At 37.3% G+C, this 19,505-nt stretch overlaps 1 protein-coding gene across 6 annotated transcripts in view; it reads right to left on the bottom strand.

Moving 5' to 3' along the window:
- Positions 1-19,505, bottom strand: part of INPP4B (inositol polyphosphate-4-phosphatase type II B) — an 813,118-nt gene that overhangs the window by 351,244 nt on the left and 442,369 nt on the right. For all 6 annotated transcript variants that reach the window (XM_001091644.5, XM_015139258.3, XM_028848782.2 and 3 more), the window contains 2 exons: positions 13,645-13,763; positions 11,380-11,496 (listed from right to left, as the gene is read on the bottom strand). In XM_001091644.5, coding sequence (XP_001091644.5) covers positions 11,380-11,496; positions 13,645-13,763 — 236 coding nt within the window. The remainder of the gene's footprint in view (positions 1-11,379; positions 11,497-13,644; positions 13,764-19,505) is intronic.

Raw genomic sequence — 19,505 nt, forward strand, 5'->3', positions numbered from 1 at the left:
AAAACAAACAAAAAACAAAAACAAAAAGAAAAAACACATACTCCTGGAGAACCAGGATGGCCAACTTATCCTTTGAGTCCTTAAAGCTATTGTTATTAAAAGTTCTGCATTCTGGCTGGGCGCGGTGGCTCACGCCTGTAATCCCAGCACTTTGAGAGGCCAAGGCGGGCGGATCATGAGGTCAGGAGATCGAGACCATCCTGGCTAACACGGTGAAACCCTGTCTCTACTAAAAATACAAAAAAATTAACCGGGCATGGTGGCGGGGAGCCTGTAGTCCCAGCTACTCGGAGGCTGAGGCAGGAGAATGGCGTGAACCCAGGAGGCAGAGCTTGCAGTGAGCCAAAATCGCACCACTGCACTCCAGCCTGGGTGACAAAGCGAGACTCCGTCTCAAAAAAAAAAAAAAAAAAAAAAAAAAAAAAAAGGTCTGTATTGCATTCCATGACTCATCACAGAAAAAATAATCCAAATTGAATATATTGGTGTAGTGACTTACAAATTCCTACAACAGTTTATAACCAATGTTTGGTTTGTCAACCCATATTCCTGAGAAAACAATCAAAGCTTCAGGTACATTTGGTTGCCTGTTGGGCTGTTTAAACATTTTATAAAGGGATTTTATTCAATTGTCATTTTCAATGCATGCTTTCTGATTGTATAAAAGCTTTCCCATGGTAGAGGGCTGATGTTATAAAAGTAAATTATTATGCTACAGTATATTTTCAGCAGGAAAAGAAAGCTTTTTATGGTTCAACGAGGACAGTCAACCCCTTCACAATCTAGAACCCAAAGACCGAATCTTCTGAGAATATCAGAGAAAGACTGCCTTTGACATCCACACTACAGCAAAACTGCAGGACTGTGAACCTTGGATTTATAATCTCACAACTGAGAACGGTCCCTCCACACTGTTGGCACTGTATACCCAATGGAACCCCTTTAGGTAAAGCTAACCAGGAAAGTTTCTTCCCAGAAAAAGATGGCATCCTTGATGTGAACAGTTTTTCCCAAGATCATGGATAAAGACTTCTACTATCATAAGACTCTTTGAATATTCTTTCCTTGTTTATGCCTCTATGAACAACAGAAATGAAAAGGGGGGCTGTTATGTGCACTTATGGGCTGTACTTTCATTTGTGAAAGATTTTGCAGCCAGCCTTATAAATGGATAACCTTATACTTTGATAAAGATGAAGGCCCAATATAGATGAGAAACTTTAATGGTACATATGTTGCCTCATAATCAGTCAGAAACAGAACGTTGGTTCACTCCTCCTAACCCACATCATGAGTTAAAAAGAACATTGCCAGGAGGCTTTCACTCTTCTAGAAGGGCATCATTTGTTAAGTCTATTTTCCATGGTTGGAGTAAAAGAGGCAATGATTAGAAATGTATCCCTAACAACAGGCTCTATAGCAGATTCTAGTGTAAAGGCTATAGTTACACAACAGACTTTAAAGTCTCCTGTCAAAGTTATGCTAAATAATAGAGTTGGCTAAACAAAAAAGTATCTGTGCAGCTGCTGACAATTATGACCTACGGAGAAAACATTGGGTATTATAGCAATTCAGTTGTAGGAGATTAACAAAAAGGTCCCGAAGTTAAGTGAGTAGACTCTTTATCTACATCATTCTTTATTTGGTTTTAGGTGGTTTGTTTTTTGGGGACCCTGGGTAAGGAGCATACTCCAAACTCTTAGTATTACCCTGAAGTTTTGCTGTAGTATGGATGTCAAAGGCAGTCTCTCTCTGATATTCTCAGATTATTATTCTCGATAGTTGTAAAAATAATCTCCCTGTATTCTCTCAAATATTTCAAATATTTTCAAATGCATCCATCTCTAAAATGTCAAATGGTCTCTTTCCAACTGGAATGACAAGAGCTGAAAGAAATGTATGACCATGAAGACATTTAACTTATGAATGACATGCCGAGGCTGAAAACCCCAAATGATGGTAACTGAGAGTGGTGCGAAGGCCCTGAGTTTTGGTCACACTCTCACCTAAGTGAAAACCTGACCAAAAAGGGGGAATTAAAAAAAAAATTATGGGAGGCCATTGTTTTGGACTGAACTCATGCACTAGGACCCAACAGACTAAACCAAACCAAAATAGAGTCACTTATGCTAAATATAACATAATCAAACTAAGATTTTAAGGAGACACGTAGAACCTAGAATAGACCAGGTTTGGTTTTTCTCCTGTAAACAGGATGCTTCGGCACAAGGAGTACCCTCTATTCAAGTCCTTGCTCCTACCTTTGCAAAACTCACTGGTCTACTGTTTATGAGTGGGTTTACGATGGTAATCGTGACATTAATGACAAAAGTTTTATCAATCTCTCAAAATTGAGAAAATGACCAAAAAGGAGGAATTGTTAAAGCAAACTAAATATGGCCTGAGAAGAACTCTGTCCTTCTATATTTGAGTCCTTGTGGATGAACTGCAACCCAACTTAATAGTCAAGATTGAAAACTCAGGAGTATGTGTCTGCAACAATAGCTGAGTCTTGGCCAATCCCAGCAGCCATACTTCAACCAATCATACACTGCTGAGTGTTCAAACTGTGTTCAAATAAAGCAAACACCAATCTGCAACCAATCCAGTTGTTCCTGTACCTCACTTCCGATTTCTGTACACCACCTCCCTTTTCTTGTCTATAAACTTTTTTCCACCATATGGCTGCGCTGGAATCTCTGAATCTGCTGTGATTCTGGGGGCTGCCTGATTCTGAATCTTTCATTGCTCAATTAAACTCCTTTACATTTAATTTGGCTGAAGTTTTTCTTTTAACAATATCCAGAAGTGGGATTTCTGGATCATATGGCAGTAGATCATATGGTTTATGAGAAACCTCCTTAGTGTTTTTTTCTGTAATGATTGTACCAATTTACATTCCTACCAACAGTATTCAAAGGATCACTTTTCTTTATACCCTTGCTGACACTTGTTCATTTTTGTCTTTTTGACAATAGCCATTCTAACAAGTGTGAGGTGATATCTCATTATGGTTTAAATTTGCATTTCCCTGATGATTTGTGATGATTAGCATTTTTTTTATATACGTGTTGGCCATTTGTGTATTTTCTTTTGAGGAATGTTTATGTAGGTCCTTTGCCTATGCCAATTTTCTAATTGAGTTATTTTCTCATTATTGAGTTGAGTTACATACATATTTTGGATATTATCCCCTTATCAGATATATAATTTGCAAATGCTTCCAATTCATTGGTTGTCTCTTCACGATATTAATTGCTTCCTTTTATGTGTAGAAGTCTTTCCGTTTGATGCAATCGCATTTGTTTATTTTTATTTTTGTTGCCTATGTTTTTGGGGTCATAGTCAAAATATCTTTGCCCGGACCAATGTCACAGAACTTTTCCCCTACATTTTCTTCTAGTTCCTTTTAGTTTCATGACCAAAGTTTATTTTTTAAGAAATTCATAATTAAACTTACTTTCATTTCTACCATCAAAAAGTCAGTCTTTCTCCACGCAAACATCAGTATTTCCTTGTGGAAAGTGTCAATGCTTATTCTTTCCTCTGTTGTGAGAGTCCCAAACAGAAAGCAAACATAAGTTTTTGAAGAGATGATACAGAACAACTACTGTGTGAGTGCACATAATAGTAAAAAAGAGAGGACAGGAATATGACAGAAAGGGAGAAACCATGTGAAGTGCGTCAGCAGAGTGCAGCGTACTTTGATACATAAATTCCAGAGAAAAGGAAACGAAAGAGGCAGAGATGAAAATGCAAATGTATGGATAGTAGCATAAATGCTAAAAGAAATCACTTAAATATGTAATACTTCTACTTCTGCTTAAAATATTAAAAGTTGCTAGAGACTGTTACCCGCATTCTAACACTGAGAATTCAGGCACACTATAAAAATAATAGTTTTTGTTAAACTCATCAGGAAACTGAGTTTAATAAACCAAAATAAAAAATCCGAGAGTTGGCAGACTTTTCCCAGACCTTTCTTCAAAAAATTAAAAATAGAACTACCATAGGATACAAAAATCTCACTTTTGGGTATTTATCCAAAATAACAGAGCAGGATTGCGAAGAGATATTAGCACTGCAACATTCCTTGCAGCACTATTCATAATGGCCAAGATGTGGAGACAACCTAAACATTCATCAGTATATGAGTGGATAAAGAAAATGTGGCATATAAAATGGAATATTATTTAGCCTTAAACAATAGGAAATCCCATAATATGTGCCTAGATGAAACTTGAAGACATTATGCTGAGTGAAATGAGCTAGTCACAGAAGGATGTATTATTCCAATTAGGAGGAAGTATCTAAAATTTTCAAACTCATAGAATCAGAGAGTAAACTTGTGATTGCCGGAAGCTGGGGAGAGGGAAAAATGAGGAGTTGCTAATTAATTAGTATAAAGTCCTAATTATGAAAGATGAATAAGTTCTGGAGAGCTGCTGTACAACATTATCCGTATAGTTAAAAATACTGTACTGTATATTTAAGAGTTTTTAAGAGGTTAAATCTCATGTTAAGTGCTCTTACTACAGTTTTTTTAAAAAGAGGGATTAACCACGAATGAAAAAAAAAATGATAAACTGGACTTAAACAGAACTAAAAATTTTTGTCAACAAAATGTATTACTAAGGAAATTATTAGTCTAAGCCAAAGACTAATAAACCCTTTAACACTTATATACAACAAAAGCACTTGTATCCACCATGTATGAAGAACTCAACAAGAAATAGAACACTTTTTAAATAAATAGGCAAAAGACTTGGATACTTCATTTTTTCAAAAAAAGACAGATGAATGGCCAGTAAGCCCAGGAAAATGTGCTCACCATAATTAGTCATCAGGCAAATGCCAATTAAAACCACAATAAGATACCACTTCATACCCACTAAAATAGCTAAATGGAAAAGATTGGCAATATCATGCATTGGAGGAGGAACTGGAACTCAAATTACTAGGAGTAGGAGTAAAAAGTCATGTAATCAATATGGAAAATAATTTGACAGTTTCTAGGAAATTTAAATATGAATCTGTACAATCTAGAAATTATACACCTCAGTATTTACTACGAATAAAAGCACATTTTCATACAAATATTTGCCAACATATGTTCATAGATGTTTTATTCATCATTGTCAAAAACTGGAAGCAACCTAAATGTCCATCAATAAGAAGGTAAATGAACAAATTATATGACAACAGACTGCAATAAAAAGGAATGGGCTAATGATTCATGCAGGAAATGAATTAATCTAAAAACATGTTGAAGAAAAGATACTAGATGTAACAGTGCAAAACTATATGATTTCATTCATATAAATTTCAACAGCAAACAAAACAGGTCTATAGGAAAGTGTTTGCCTCGGGTTGTATGGGGTGGTAATTGGCTGGAGAAAGGCAGAAGAGAACTTTCTGAAAAAATGGAAATGGTCTATATCTTGCCTTATGAAAGTGACATGGGCATATGCAATTGTCAAACTCATGGAACAGAACAGTTAAGATTTGTCCAGTTTGTAACATATAAATTATATCTCAATTTAAAAATTATGTCCTTTGTAAATAAATCCCACTTATCAACAAGGAAAGTGAACTAAATTATAAAGGGTAGAAACATTTTAGAAGCCTCAGCTCCCTCTACATGGAATCTGTAACCCCTCTTTGCAAACTATGTCACAATGAAGACAGGAGCATTTCAAAAGGCAGAGGCTGAGTGAATGAGCAGTTTGAAGGAACCACGTAGTACACATTTTAAAAAAGGAAAAAGTAAGGCCTATGGAACAAAGGCAAAAGTTTGAGACATAAACTCAGGTATTTCACAACAGGTAATAACAGCTATTTTTTTCCATGAATTATTGACCACTTCATTATAAAATTTATTTGGACAGTTTCAATTAGTGATATATGCTTAAGTGCCTAAAAATTTTATATACACGTTTTTCTCCTCTAGCTGAATACTGGCCTTGCTTTCATAATTGATCACCTTTTAAGCTTCAAAAGAAATGTGCAGCCGGGCGCAGTGGCTCATGCCTGTAATCCCAGCACTTTGGGAGGCCGAGGCGGACGGATCACCAGGTCAGGAGATGAGACCATCCTGGCCAACATGGTGAAACTCTGTCTCTACTAAAATACAAGAAATTAGCCGGGTGTGGTGGCGGGCACCTGTAGTCCCAGTTACTTGGGAGGCTGAGGCAGGGGAATCACTTGAACCTGGGAGGGGGAGGTTTCAGTAAGCCAAGACTGAGTCACTGCACTCCAGCCTGGTGACAGAGCAGAGCAAGACTCCGTCTCAAAAAAAAAAAAAAAAAAAAAAAAAGTGCTTTGAAACTATCAGTTGAAATAAAAGTGCCATACTACTGTGGAGAAATAAAAGTGAGAGAAATCCTATGGATGGTATATGTACCATAACATAGCCTAGGAAAAATATAAAGGATCTCAGACTCGGCCTCCTTAGATTCTTAGAATACCAATTTTTTCATCTTTAAAATGGGCATAATACTTTCCTCAAAGGAGTTTTATGGAGATTAAAAAAAAAAAAAAAAACACATAACAGGCTGGGCGCAGTGGCTCACGCCTGTAATCCCAGCACTTTGGGAGGCCGAGGAGGGCGGATCACGAGGTCAGGAGATCCAGGCTATCCTGGCTAACACGGTGAAACCCCATCTCTACTAAAAATACAAAATGAAACTAGCCAGGCGTGGTGGCGGACACCTGTTGTCCCAGCTACTCCCGAGGCTGAGGCAGGAGAATGGGGTGAACCTGGGAGGTGGAGCTTGCAGTAAGCGGAGATCGCCCCACTGCACTCCAGCCTAGGCAACAGAGCAAGACTCCATCGCAAAAAAAAAAAAAAAAAAAAAAAAAGTATATATATATACACACATATATATATACACACACACACATACATATATAAAATATTAAACATAGTGCTTGGCATATACTTAGAATACTAACAACCTCAATTTGTTTTTCCTTACCTACTGTACCATATCTTCTGGATGAAGAAGAAAGCCAACTATCAAAATTTGTATCTCAATAGGTATAGCTAGACTTAAGCTTCTTAAGAAGCCAATTTAGAAAATCAAGTGAAGTAAAAATAAATGAAATGCAAAATATTATCTTACATAGAAAAATATAAAAAATGAACTGGACACTACTGTCTAGGGAACTGCTCTAGAACTAAACTACCCTGGGCATATAACACAACACACATTATATAATATGCATATCCAATCTTAATATCTTTTTCTGAAAGTTTCAAATACAGGGTTGCTAATAACTGGTAGTAAAAAATGTCTTAGGACTACATCCCTCCCTGAGAAACGTTCAGTGTCTACTGGATACCAGATTCTGTCCTTTAAGCAAAGAATTTAACAAGTTGATGGTACAGCAAGCATTTATTATTCTCAGATCAAAAAGAGGGGAGTCAATGTATACTTCTGCAAAATAGAGTAGAAATTCAAATTTCTACCATGCGCAAAAATAATTTTGTGACTAATTATATGTTTGCAGATTTGATGGCTGTCCTCAGAGGGTGTTGGAAGAGCTTTACTCATCAGTATCTTCCAAAGCACCATGTTGCCTGGGAGGAATGGGAAAAAGAGACAACGTTTTATGGTGATGTTCTTTTCATTTCTAAATTTCCCCTTGCTTTTTTCTTAAGACGGAGTCTCACTCTGTCACAAGGCTGGAATGCAGTGGTGCGATCTTGGTTCACTGCAACCTTTGCCTCCCGAGTTCAAGATATTCTCCTGCCTCAGCCTCCTGATTAGCTGGGATTACAGGCGTGTGCCACCACGCCCAGCTAATTTTTGTATTTTTAGTAGAGATGGGGTTTCACCATATTGGCCAGGATGGTCTCAATCTCTTGACCTCGTGATCCACCCACCTCAGCCTCCCAAAGTGCTGGATTACAGAGCCACTGTGCCTGGCCAATTTCCTCTTGCTTTTAAGTTTCTGCTCTAACATATGAAAGACTCAGAACCCCACAGCTTAACTCTGTAGGGCTAAATATTGTAAATGATGTCCTGAAAATACTTTTGTCTATGTTTCAGTTTCCAGCAGTTTTAAAATAAAGCCTAAAATTAGTATACATCCAGAAGATATCAACTTTACTATACAAACTAGGGTTCTCATAGTCTAGCCAAGGGCTTCAATTTCAGGCTTTAAAATTGCCATCAGACAGTGGAACATTATAGCAGTTCATCCTGAGAAAATAATTTCCTTATAGTGAGAAAAATAATCAAAAGATCACACTAATCCTAATACATAAAGATCCTTCACCCCCTATGCCCCACCCCTCCCCCACCTGCTAAGCATTCTCTGTCTGCCAAAGAGGGAGACTTAACGGCAGTGAATGGGAAGGATGAAGGATGTAGTGGAAGGAAACAATAGTTATTCTGAATCAACACTTAGACTCTTCTCATTTGTTATGATGATTAATTGCATTTCTGCTGAAGTTACTAAGATAATCAATCCTAGATCCAGCATTTTAGAGGAGCACAGGAACAACTAGTTAGTGAGGTAATATCTGCATCAAGAGCACAGAGAAAAGGCCATCATTTCTCTTTAAAAACATCTAGTACGAATATATACGCAAATGATATGAAATGGCAAAGTAACATGTTTATTTCACTGGTTATCTCCAAGTAATAAGCTCAATAGAAAAACACAAGCAATTTAGTCATGACTCAACTAATTAGTATTTAACCAATATAGAAGATCTGATCATCCTGAATCAGTCTAGTATGATCAATGGCTTGCCAGGATCAAATATTTAAACTACCTTAAAACACATGCACACAATTTATTAACCTTCCAAAACATACAAATATTCACAATCTCATTTCTTATGCCTTAAGAACATTATGATCTTAAAATATTTAGGTTGTTAAGTGCTTATAATTATAAGCTGTAACTGTAAGCCACTTGCTGCCTTCCTCTATCACTCACTTTAAAGAAAAACTTCAGAAATGGAAGAAAGGGGCAAGGATAAAGACCACATGTCCATGGGAACTATTAGCATATTAATCTACTGTGTTTCTATTTACACTTCTATCACCAGAGCTAATTGTTAGCTACATTAAGGAAGATGTTATGCCTTAATTAACAGTGCTGGGTAAATGCAATCTGGTTGTATTTCTTAAGTATGTTCAAATTTCACAAGTCTTATTTCACAGTAGGGGTTTCAGTTCATCCAATACTTTTATGCTATAACACCTCTGATCATGGAAGAAAGTCTTTAAAAGACCCCAAATAATTAGTTTCCAGAACTAAAGTCAACAAAAAGCATAATTAATGAGTAAATTAGTTGTTTATCTCCAAAGCATTAACATTCATGCACATTTTAAATGAAAGAGATTGAAGGGGATAGAAACACATTTGGCATGTAAAATTTCTAACTCTGATACTTCTAAATACTTCACAAACCCGAGTTTAGGGGCAACATTTTCACTTCTGTAGCACAGTGTTCCTATAACTCAGCCCCTTCCATACCCCACCCTATCTATGTGGGGAGAACTAAATTTAATTAGGTGCTTTGCAGAACATAAAATTCCATAGTTTCTCTTTTGCTTTTCCTTTAGTCCTGATCATTTCTCTGCACAGTTGCATCACCCACTCCCACCTTCCACATGAACCATACCTCCCTCCTCCCCAAATTTATGATTCCTTTGCCTTTTCCTCCATTTCTCTCTCTTCTCTGGCAGAAGATTGAAAACAAAAACAACAACAAAACAGCGGGTGAGAGCTCGGGGCATAATTTATCAAAGCTGGTCTAAATGTCCCAGCCGCAGTCCACTCCTTTTTCATGTTACCTCAAAAACCAAAGAGGTTGGAAAAGACAAAACTCCCAGACAAATATTTTTCAGTTGCTAGTTTTAACCCAAATTTTTACCTTTTTTGTTCAAAGAAGTAATAAACAGCAAAGGTAGGGCCACTTGAGAAAAAATAAAATTAGTAAATATAGAAAATTATTTTGGTCAATATTCCCTTAATTGATTTTTCTTGTTTACAAGAAAGCATGAGCAGCTGCCAAAACAGTAACAGCAATAATAGCAGCACCTTACCCTTATTAATTACTCTGTAACAGTAACGCTTTACATATATTAATTTAATCCTTACAACAATCCCATTGGGTAAATATCTTAAAAGATGAAACAGGGGAACCAAGAATTTCCTCTCCCAAAGTTAGTAGATGGAATGGAATCAGACAATATGGCTCAGAATCTGCCTTCTTAAGAATTGTACCAGATAGCCACAGCTGTTTCAGTTCCATGTACATATGCTGTACATTTACTTGAGTCTTTATTCTGCAATTTTAAAGAAATAAATTTTCTGGGGTTGACATGCATAAAAATCCCTTCAATATAAAATATTTTTTTCCATAATTTTCCCACTATTAGACAAAGTTTTGTGGTAAAGAATGGAAAGAAGAGAAAGTCATGAGCAAAACAGAAATGCCAAAGTGAGGGCAGAGTTCAAAGTGACATTTTCCCTATACAAGGCACTGTGGGATTCCCCAGGTCCAGCAGCATCCCTTAGCTTCAACCAGAACTCTCCTGGAACCCACTAGCCCACCTGCCATTAAAGAGTTTACTGCCTCGTGCTATAATATTGACCGTCAAGTCTCTCACAGCTCCCTGCCTTGAAGACATATACAAGTTCATGCTAATGGAAGAAATTTAAAGCAGAGAACTGCCTTCCCCTTTTCAGTATCTCCCAAATAGCATTTTCTCCTGTCCAAGAATTTTAAGAGTGTCCTCTATAGAGACTGAATACTTATCTTAACCAGGAGGGATGATTCAATTGGCAGAATATGCAGACCAGTTAGGAAGACTGAAGAATCTAAGACAAAAGACCATTGGGACTTTGCCTGGCCTTCATGTAAAGAGACCAGTTAAAGCTTCTCCCTAGTGTTTCCAATTACCTTCTGTTTGCTTTGGTGCCAGTAACAACATCAAGAAAAAGGTAGTCAGTTTCTCTCTATAAGCTATGTAATACATTTTAAAAGTAGAGCACTTTGTCAATCCCCTATTTTAGAGTAATTACATACCAAGAAAGTTTTAAATATTCCTAATTTCCATTTGTTTCTACCCACAATATTACCACTCTGCTTAAAACAACAACAACAAAATGTAAAACAAAAGATCAAGTCAGCTCTCCTGAAAAAGAAAAATCTGTTCCGAAAGCTTTTGCTCCTAATCAATTGCCAATTTGGAAACAAGCCAAACAAATTTGGGGAAAAAACAATAAACGATAAACATAAGACAATCATGAACACAGTGCAAATATCCTCTTTGAAAAATGTCAGTTACATAAAAAAGCCAATCGCGTGGAAAAGCATAACTTTTTCCCAAAGAAAGAAGTACCATTACTTACAGTGTCATGAGACTTATCCTTGACATCATAGACTGTTAGTTTTATTTTGGTCTCCTCATAGATGGGATACTCAGATGGGAATGTGACACCAGTCAAAAACAGTGGGTCTCTTGTTCCCTGTAACAGCACAAGCAGACAACTTTGATTCAATAAGGCAGCAACTGTAGTTGGCAGCACGCAAGTGACATATGAGAATGCAGAAAGTGTGCCTGCGTCTGTTTTTCGAGGAAATAGTTCTATTAGAAGAGATCTGAATTGTCAAATCCGGCTCATGGGCAACAACATGGCCCAGGGCCTTAAAGTAGTGATACAACTGCTGATAGTAAATGAACCTGCATCATTGTCAACACTGTCTTGAAAAAGTGTATTTTCATTATCTACAGAACCCTTGTTTAGGGTTAGTCAGTTCATTTAAAATACATTTAATAAATATAACTTGTAATTTATGCAAATAATCTAAGATATTGACTGACCAAATTAAAATGAAGCTATTTTCTCCGAAAGAACCATGTGGTAATCGTATGCTTCCATTCATTTCCTTTCTGTAATGATTCAATTGAAAGTCATGCTCTGATAGTGTCCATTTGTTTTTAGATGTTCAGCTATGATTTTTTTCCCTCAGAATCACTTGAAAACTAATGAAAGAAACTCTAAATATGATAGATTTGGGGCTATAAAATTACTAGCTCAGGATGCAGTGCACAGGATATTTCAATGCCTCAGAATTCATTTTTAGAGCTGACATCAGCATAAATTTTATACATATATATTGCCTATTATCATGGAGATGTTTGCTAGAGTTCTATAAACTAATTGTCTATGGGAATTTCTGAAAGCCCAAGTAATTCATTCATTCATTCTTTTATTCAACAAATATATCTTGCTTGGCACTGCATCAGACGCTTTGGAACAGGCAATGAATAAAACCAAAAATAGCAAAACATGTTCAAATATAACATTTTAAAATGTGCCAAAATAAGACATTTCTTATAGTTAAGATGGTAAATTTTATAATATGTGTATTTTATCACAATAAAATGAAAACTAAGAAAAACTCAAAAATAAATGAGTGAATAAGTAAATTTTGGCAATATTTTAAAAATAACAGAAGTTTTAACTTTTTTATATAAAATGAATAACTTACAATTTTAGTTAACATGTCTTTATATGAATAAGATTATTTTTGTTAATATAGCATTAACTGTATATTATACCAACACTGGAACCTAAAGTTTCCAAAGGGCATATCCAGGGCTGCATGCAGTATCTGGGTCATTCCCATTATAGAAATGACTCCTGTTCAGTCTGAATCATTTATTCCACCACTGCATCAAAGCAGGCGGTCAGCCCTAAGCCAGCCAGGTCTGGGGCAGGCTAGTTAGGTTCTTACAGAGAAACTGCTTATTCAAAACATATGCAGCTCACAAGTCTAAGAAAAACAAGCAAATCTTAAGAAGTTTAGATTATACTTTCTCCGGCCCCAGATGTTTAAATAAGTATCTCTCATTCACTAAGGTTGTGAAATGTGTGATCAGAACAAAATAATCAAAAGGGAAACATTTCCTCTTCTGATTCTGATCCAACACAATAACAAGTTTCCTCTTGACACATTTTGAATGTTATATTAGTAATAATAAATGTAAATAGGAGACCTCCCATCTGACGAGTAATATTTATACCTTTTGCCTAAAAACATAGTTTGTCAAATTAATCATCTTTTTCTTGAAAAACATCGTAAGTTGAAAGACACAAACAGCAGAGAATATAAAGTTTCCACAGACTAAATAATATGGGGTGGGGGGAGCAAAAACACTTAACATGTTTAAAATTTCTCTAGGTATCGTACAACTATCTTTTTCTTCTCAAAATAAATATTTCAATTTAAAGTCTATATGTTTTCTTTATTCTATGCTCTATATGAGAATTTAAAGTGGGAACTTTTTTTCTATCTTTGGAAGAAAAATAAGCTCTTTTTACGAAAAGAAAAAAAAAAGACAAGTTATTTTGTCATTTGTTCGTTCCAGTAAATTATCAACGCATTGCTTAATAATCTCAGGTATGTGCTTCTTAATGACAGAGGATGGTAATGCAGCATTACTACAGACTATGAACTAACTTGTTTCAGCTGTTCATTCAAATCCAGAGATGGGGCAGGGGAGGTGGGGGGAGAGGGAGAGCGAGAGCGAGCGAGTCAGCGAGCGAGCGAGAGACAGAGAGAGAGAGAGAGAGAATGAGAGAGATTAATGTAGGCACACAGCATCTCACCTCCACAATTTCCGTGCTGGAGTATCTTGTCAGACTCTGCTCCACGGGGTGGATTACGGAGATCTGCACCAGTGTATTCAGTTTACGATCACGGACAGGAGCCACAAGATCCTTGCATGCTGACAACGGCAGAGGAGACAGAAAGAAAAGAAACTAACACCATATCTCAGGGAAAACTTCTGCGCCAGGCTGAAAGTAAACTTAGCTACAGCACTGAAGGAAATCTCCTGGGGCTCAGGCTGGTTTTTACAGAGGAAGTCCCTTGGAAGTACCTTACAGAAATAGGAAGTCACGTGCTGTGGAGCTGAATTGAGAGTTCATTTCCACTGACCACATTTGCAGTTCATGCAAGTCTTGATTGGTCTGAGATCCCAGCTCTAATGCGTGACTATGCACACATGGCTCAGAAACCTCAGTGACTTTAATTAGTCATTAAGCCCTGGGCTTTAACTCACACTCCTTGAGGATGTGAAAGTTGATTTGGGTCATATCTGGGAAACTTTGGTGTTCCTTATTGACATGGATTGGATTAGATCAAATGTTTGAATGCATACTTGGCCCTTACCTATGTATTCACTAGAACTGGCCTCCCACAGTAATACACACCAACAGAAAGAAAGAGAGCAGTTTCCCAACCACAACAGCACACAAGCAGGGGAAGAGGAAGCAGAGGAAGAATTTTTAAAGCCCTAGGTCTGGAATTCAAGCTAAGCCTGGAGGAGATGGGTTAATTCTTGCCCAGGGGCCACAAAAGTTAAGGACTTTCCCTTGAGACACCAGGCTCATATTACAGACCCTCACCACCATACCATATTTACTTGAATATTTTCTCCTCTCACATATCATTCCCCCAATTTGAGGAAGAAAAATCCAGAAAAATATTCCTTTTAAGCAAGCCTGAATCTACTTTCCTCTCTATCCCCGCCACCCCCACCTCCCACCTTTGAAATAATAATTTTATTCCCCTCAGCTGAGTTTCTGAGATGTAAAGTGCCCTCACTAGAGGCGGTTCAAGTTAAATTCGGCTGGTGGCTTGCTGCAGGCTGGAGCTGTGGATGGGGCAAGTAGCCCCGGGTCCTTGATTTCATGGTGAGAGAATGCAGGGTTCTATACCATCCCTACCCCACTTCCCAGACCATAACAGGAAGGGAGAGAAAGATGAGGTATTTAAGGTATGTTGTGGTCAGAGCCTGCAAGGTCCTCACCATTGTTACAAAGGTAATGTGGCTTAAATCTGAAACTTGAAAGCAAAGGAAAGTATAGATGCAATTATCACCTTTCAGTTGCTTACAGATATCTCTTTTAGAAGTCCAAGGAGATACAAAAAGCAGGAACTTTGGAATGAAACAAGCCTGGTTTTAGTCCAGTTCAAATAGCTAGGCAACACTAGGAACATTATTTAACTGCTTAACTTCTTGCCAGACTTTGAGATCCTGCTGCTTCTGTATGGCATTTTGTCATTTTTTTTTCCTTATATAAACCACATGCCTCTAGTAACAGAAGAGAGCTTATGAAAGCATGTATGGAAAAAACATAATAGCTACAAAGTATTTAACCCTTCCTATTTTTGAGGCATTTTGCTAATTATCTCTGTATTCCTTAAAATGGTGCTTTGAATTATTTCAGTTTTACATAGAACTAGAACTGCAGGCTTGGAAACATGAAGCGCTCACATTTACACTACTGGAATTCTCTGGTAGCTCACATCCTACCCCACTGGCTTCATTTCTCTTCTTGGCATACTGACCTGCTCTCCTGCACAACGGTACCTCTCTTTAGAAGACCCACCGCCACACCACGATTCTTTATTACTCAACCCAAGAGACTTACAGTTTTAAAAAATACTGATGCCAGGTTTCAATAATGTCAACATATCACCGGAAGGAAAGAAAAAGCTAGATTTAGATTTTCACTGTTCTTTGGTGGTTATTTTGATCATTTCCTTTACTTGCAATATGAATGTGTTTAATTTTATTGCTCATAAAATTAAACTGTTGGTTTTCTGCTCACAGTAAACAGCTCTTTTTCCGTTTCCTGATATTGACATATATCTGTCAGAATTGTAAAGTTGAGGCCACTGTGTTTCAACTACAGGCATCTTGCCCACTTTCTGCTTGTAGCCCCATCTTTTATCTTGTGAGCTCATGACACCTTTGCTCGAAATAAGTCACTTCTTTTCTGAGTTCTTATCAGACTTGATTGTGGGCTGTGGTTAGTTCCCAGAAATGAGCAGCTGTTCTCCATTTTATCAGAGACACTCTCATACTCATTCCCCATAAAAACAGAGAAAATTTCTATTACACTGAAATGTTCTGTCCAACCCAATTTGCACATCCCCAATACTGATAAAAATAATGACGATGCTCTGTATTTTATTATATTCCATATCTAAAAACAATAAGGTTACATCTTGTCAGGAAAACAATAATAGTTACATCTTGGGCTGCACTTTTTTCTTCCTACAGCTCAGGATTTACTGTTCCCTAAGTCTTATGCAGCATGATATCCTGGAGAGACCCTGAGATCAGGCAGAATTCCTAAGCTGTACTCCCAGATTTCCTGCTTTCTAGTTCTGTGGCACTGATTAAGTCACAAACTCTGACACTCAATTGCCTCATCTATCTACCTCCTTCTCAAGGTGGAAGTGAGGAAATCGGGCCTTTTTATAAACTGACTTTTCTATGCAAAAAAAGTTTACTAATATCATACTAATATATATTAATATCAACATTTACCACTATCTGATGTTTTATTATTGTGTAAAATTGTTTTTATTGACTCAGTCATACTCAGCTTTTTAAAAGCTGTTAGCAGGTCCAATATTTCTCCATAAATACTAAATTAGTACGAGTCATTGCATTTCATAAGGTGAAACCTATTCACATCATAGATCTATACATACTGAATCAGTCCCACCAGACAGCTGATAAATTATGAGTGATTGGACTGTTTTGTGAAGATATTACTCACACGATCACTATAAAATCTAATCTGCATGAGAATTTTTTAGTAGCCAATAGAGAATCCTGAAAAAATCTGTTTTCAGGGGAAAAAAAAAAAAAAATAGTGGCTAGGTGAAGAGGATTATGCCTGGAATCCCAGCAATTTGAGAGGCTGAGGCCAGGGTCACCTGACGTCGGGAGTTTGAGACCAGCCTGGCCAACATGGTGAAACCCCATGTCTGCTAAAAATACAAAAATTAGCTGGGTGTGGTGGCACATTCCTGTAGTCCCAGCTACTTGGGAGGCTGAGGCACGAGAATTGCTTGAACCCCAGGGGCGGAGGTTGTAGTGAGCTGAGATCACACCACTGCCCTCCAGCCTGGGTGACAGAATGAGACTCTGTCTCATAAATAAATAAATAAAAAGTTATATCTGTCTTCCAGCTATACTTACCACTACTCATTAACCAAATATAATTCTACTCTAGAAGTGGCCTGAATCTGTGGCCTTCCTCAGCTCAGAAGACTAAAAGAAAGCAATGCTTTGGGATTTTGCTTCTGTTTGGTTTTATTTAAGAATTCTACCCACTTCAATCTAATGGTCAGTAACAAACAAATGCTGCTGCAATCATTCATTCATCAGTAGATTTTTACTTTTATTTCTGCCTTCTTAATGGCTTTGTTTAGTACTGAGTTGTTTGACAGTGTTCTTAGAACTCAGAAGAGTTTAAATATGCAGGAGGTTGATAGGTGGGGATTCTAGTGTGCTTGTATCCAGTGTATTTTTTACTGGAATGGGGGAAAAATAATAATACAGAAGGAGTGCATTTTTAAAGTATAATTTGTGACTTGTCATCAGAAAAAAAATAAAGAGCAATAAGTGACTTTTTATTTCCTGATTAATTTTGCTATAGTAACTAGTAACATGGAGTTCACATTCTACTATGAGTGGCTGTGAGTGAGATGCCTACAGGCATCCCCAGCTCATATTTATACAGGAGCCAGGCAGTTTTCACTCTATGAGAAGAAAATCCTCAGTTGAAGCATAATGATAAAAATAAATGGAGGGGGCCACATTCAGTGACTCACGCCTATAATCCCAGCACTTTGGGAGGCCAAGGTGGGCAGATCGCTTGAGGTCAGGAGTTCGAGACCAACCTGGCCAAAATGGCAAAACCCCGTCTCTACTAAAAATACACAAATTAGCGGGGCCTGGTGGTGGGCGCCTGTAATTCCAGCTACTTGGAGGGCTGAGGTGGGAGAATCGCTTGAACCCAGGAGGCGGAGGTTGCAGTGAGCTGAGATGGCGTCATTGCGCTCTAGCCTGGGCGACAGAGCGAGATGCCGTCTCAAAAAATAATAAATAAATAAATAAATAAAGAGACTTAATATCTCCGGTGAGTGAGACTCTCTCTCAAAAAATAATAAATAAATAAAGACTCAATATGTCCAGGGAGGGCTAGGCACTGAACAAACTGGAAAGCTTATGCTATGTCATAAGATGGAACCTCTATAGAAAGTCATTGCCTGAAAAAATGAAGGCCCTGTGTCCTTGATTTTAGGATTTCTCCAAAGCTTGAAATCCACAGTCACTGTGCAGGTGAACAATGGAACAGCCACACAAAATACATCTGGTTGCTAGATTTGGCCAGAAGTTTTTCTGAGGAATAGAAATTGCCAAATTCTGGTCTTGATGCTTACAGCTACTACTTAGCCTCTTAGGAAGAGGGCACAGATTATCTTCTGCTCCAGTAGTTCTCATTGGAGAGTCCAGAGGTAAAAGGCAGGGATCTTCAGGAGTTTTGTGAAATCAAAGATTCTGTCTACAACAAAATACTGCTTTATATAAAATACCAGTTTCTGTTTCCTGTAGCCATCATTTCAAAATCAGGTAAAGGTTATTGAGTCTGTGATCCTTTCTATCATTCCAACCGATTTTGGCTGGAAGCCTAAAAATACCTCTTGACTCACATCAGAGAGCTCAGTCTCAGCAATAATCAATTTGAAGTAGAACACAACTGTTCATTCAGGTGCTTTTGAGTTCAGCAACACTGCTCGAATTCAAGTAGTTGTAAAGCATACATTAGACAATGGGGGTGTCAACAAGCAGGTGGGTGCCCCAGGCTTTCATGAGTGTGGTGGTGTGAATGACTGAGGCACTGTGAATTGGTGGTCAACAGAAGTGACCATCTCTTTCCCTCTAAGAAAACTGTCTTCTGTGAAGTGAGGTCTTTCTCTTGCCTCCCTCTCACTTCATCTCTCTTCTTGCCATTCATTGTTAATGGAATCTAACAAAATTTATCCTCTTTCTTCCAGATCAAAGCAGTGGCCACAGGTGGGTGGGAATCAGTGAGGGGGGTATGACAAGAATTTCCACATCTCTACAATTCTGTACTCAAAATTAGCCAAAGGAAATTTAGACTTAGAGGAGAAACCACATACCATAGCGTATGCAGGAGAAAGAAATTTCTTTTAAACTTAAGATAAAACCTTATTTAAGAGAGATATATATAACTTTGGATGAATTACTCAATCTCTTTGAATCTCTATTCTAGCATCTGTAAAACGGAAGTAAAAGAACACACTTCATTAACTTGCTATAAAGACAATAAAGTAATGCATACAGAATGCTAATATGAGTCCCTCTAAATTATTACTGACATTAATATAAATATACTGTGCATTAACACAAAAATAGATTTTATCTATCCTATATTTTTAAACTAATCATATGCTTAAGATATTCCAGATTGGTCCAAATTTTATATAAAGTTATTCTTTTTTCAGTAAAAGCATTTGTTAAATATATACCTGTGATTTTTTTCACCTTCTTGTTTTCAGATAGCTAAATATACATTTTTTAAAACTCTTTACTAGATCATGTGTTAATTGTGAAAATCAGAGACATCATTAATATGCT

The sequence above is a fragment of the Macaca mulatta genome, chromosome 5 (genome assembly GCF_049350105.2).
Source record: "Macaca mulatta isolate MMU2019108-1 chromosome 5, T2T-MMU8v2.0, whole genome shotgun sequence".
NCBI lineage: Eukaryota > Metazoa > Chordata > Mammalia > Primates > Cercopithecidae > Macaca > Macaca mulatta.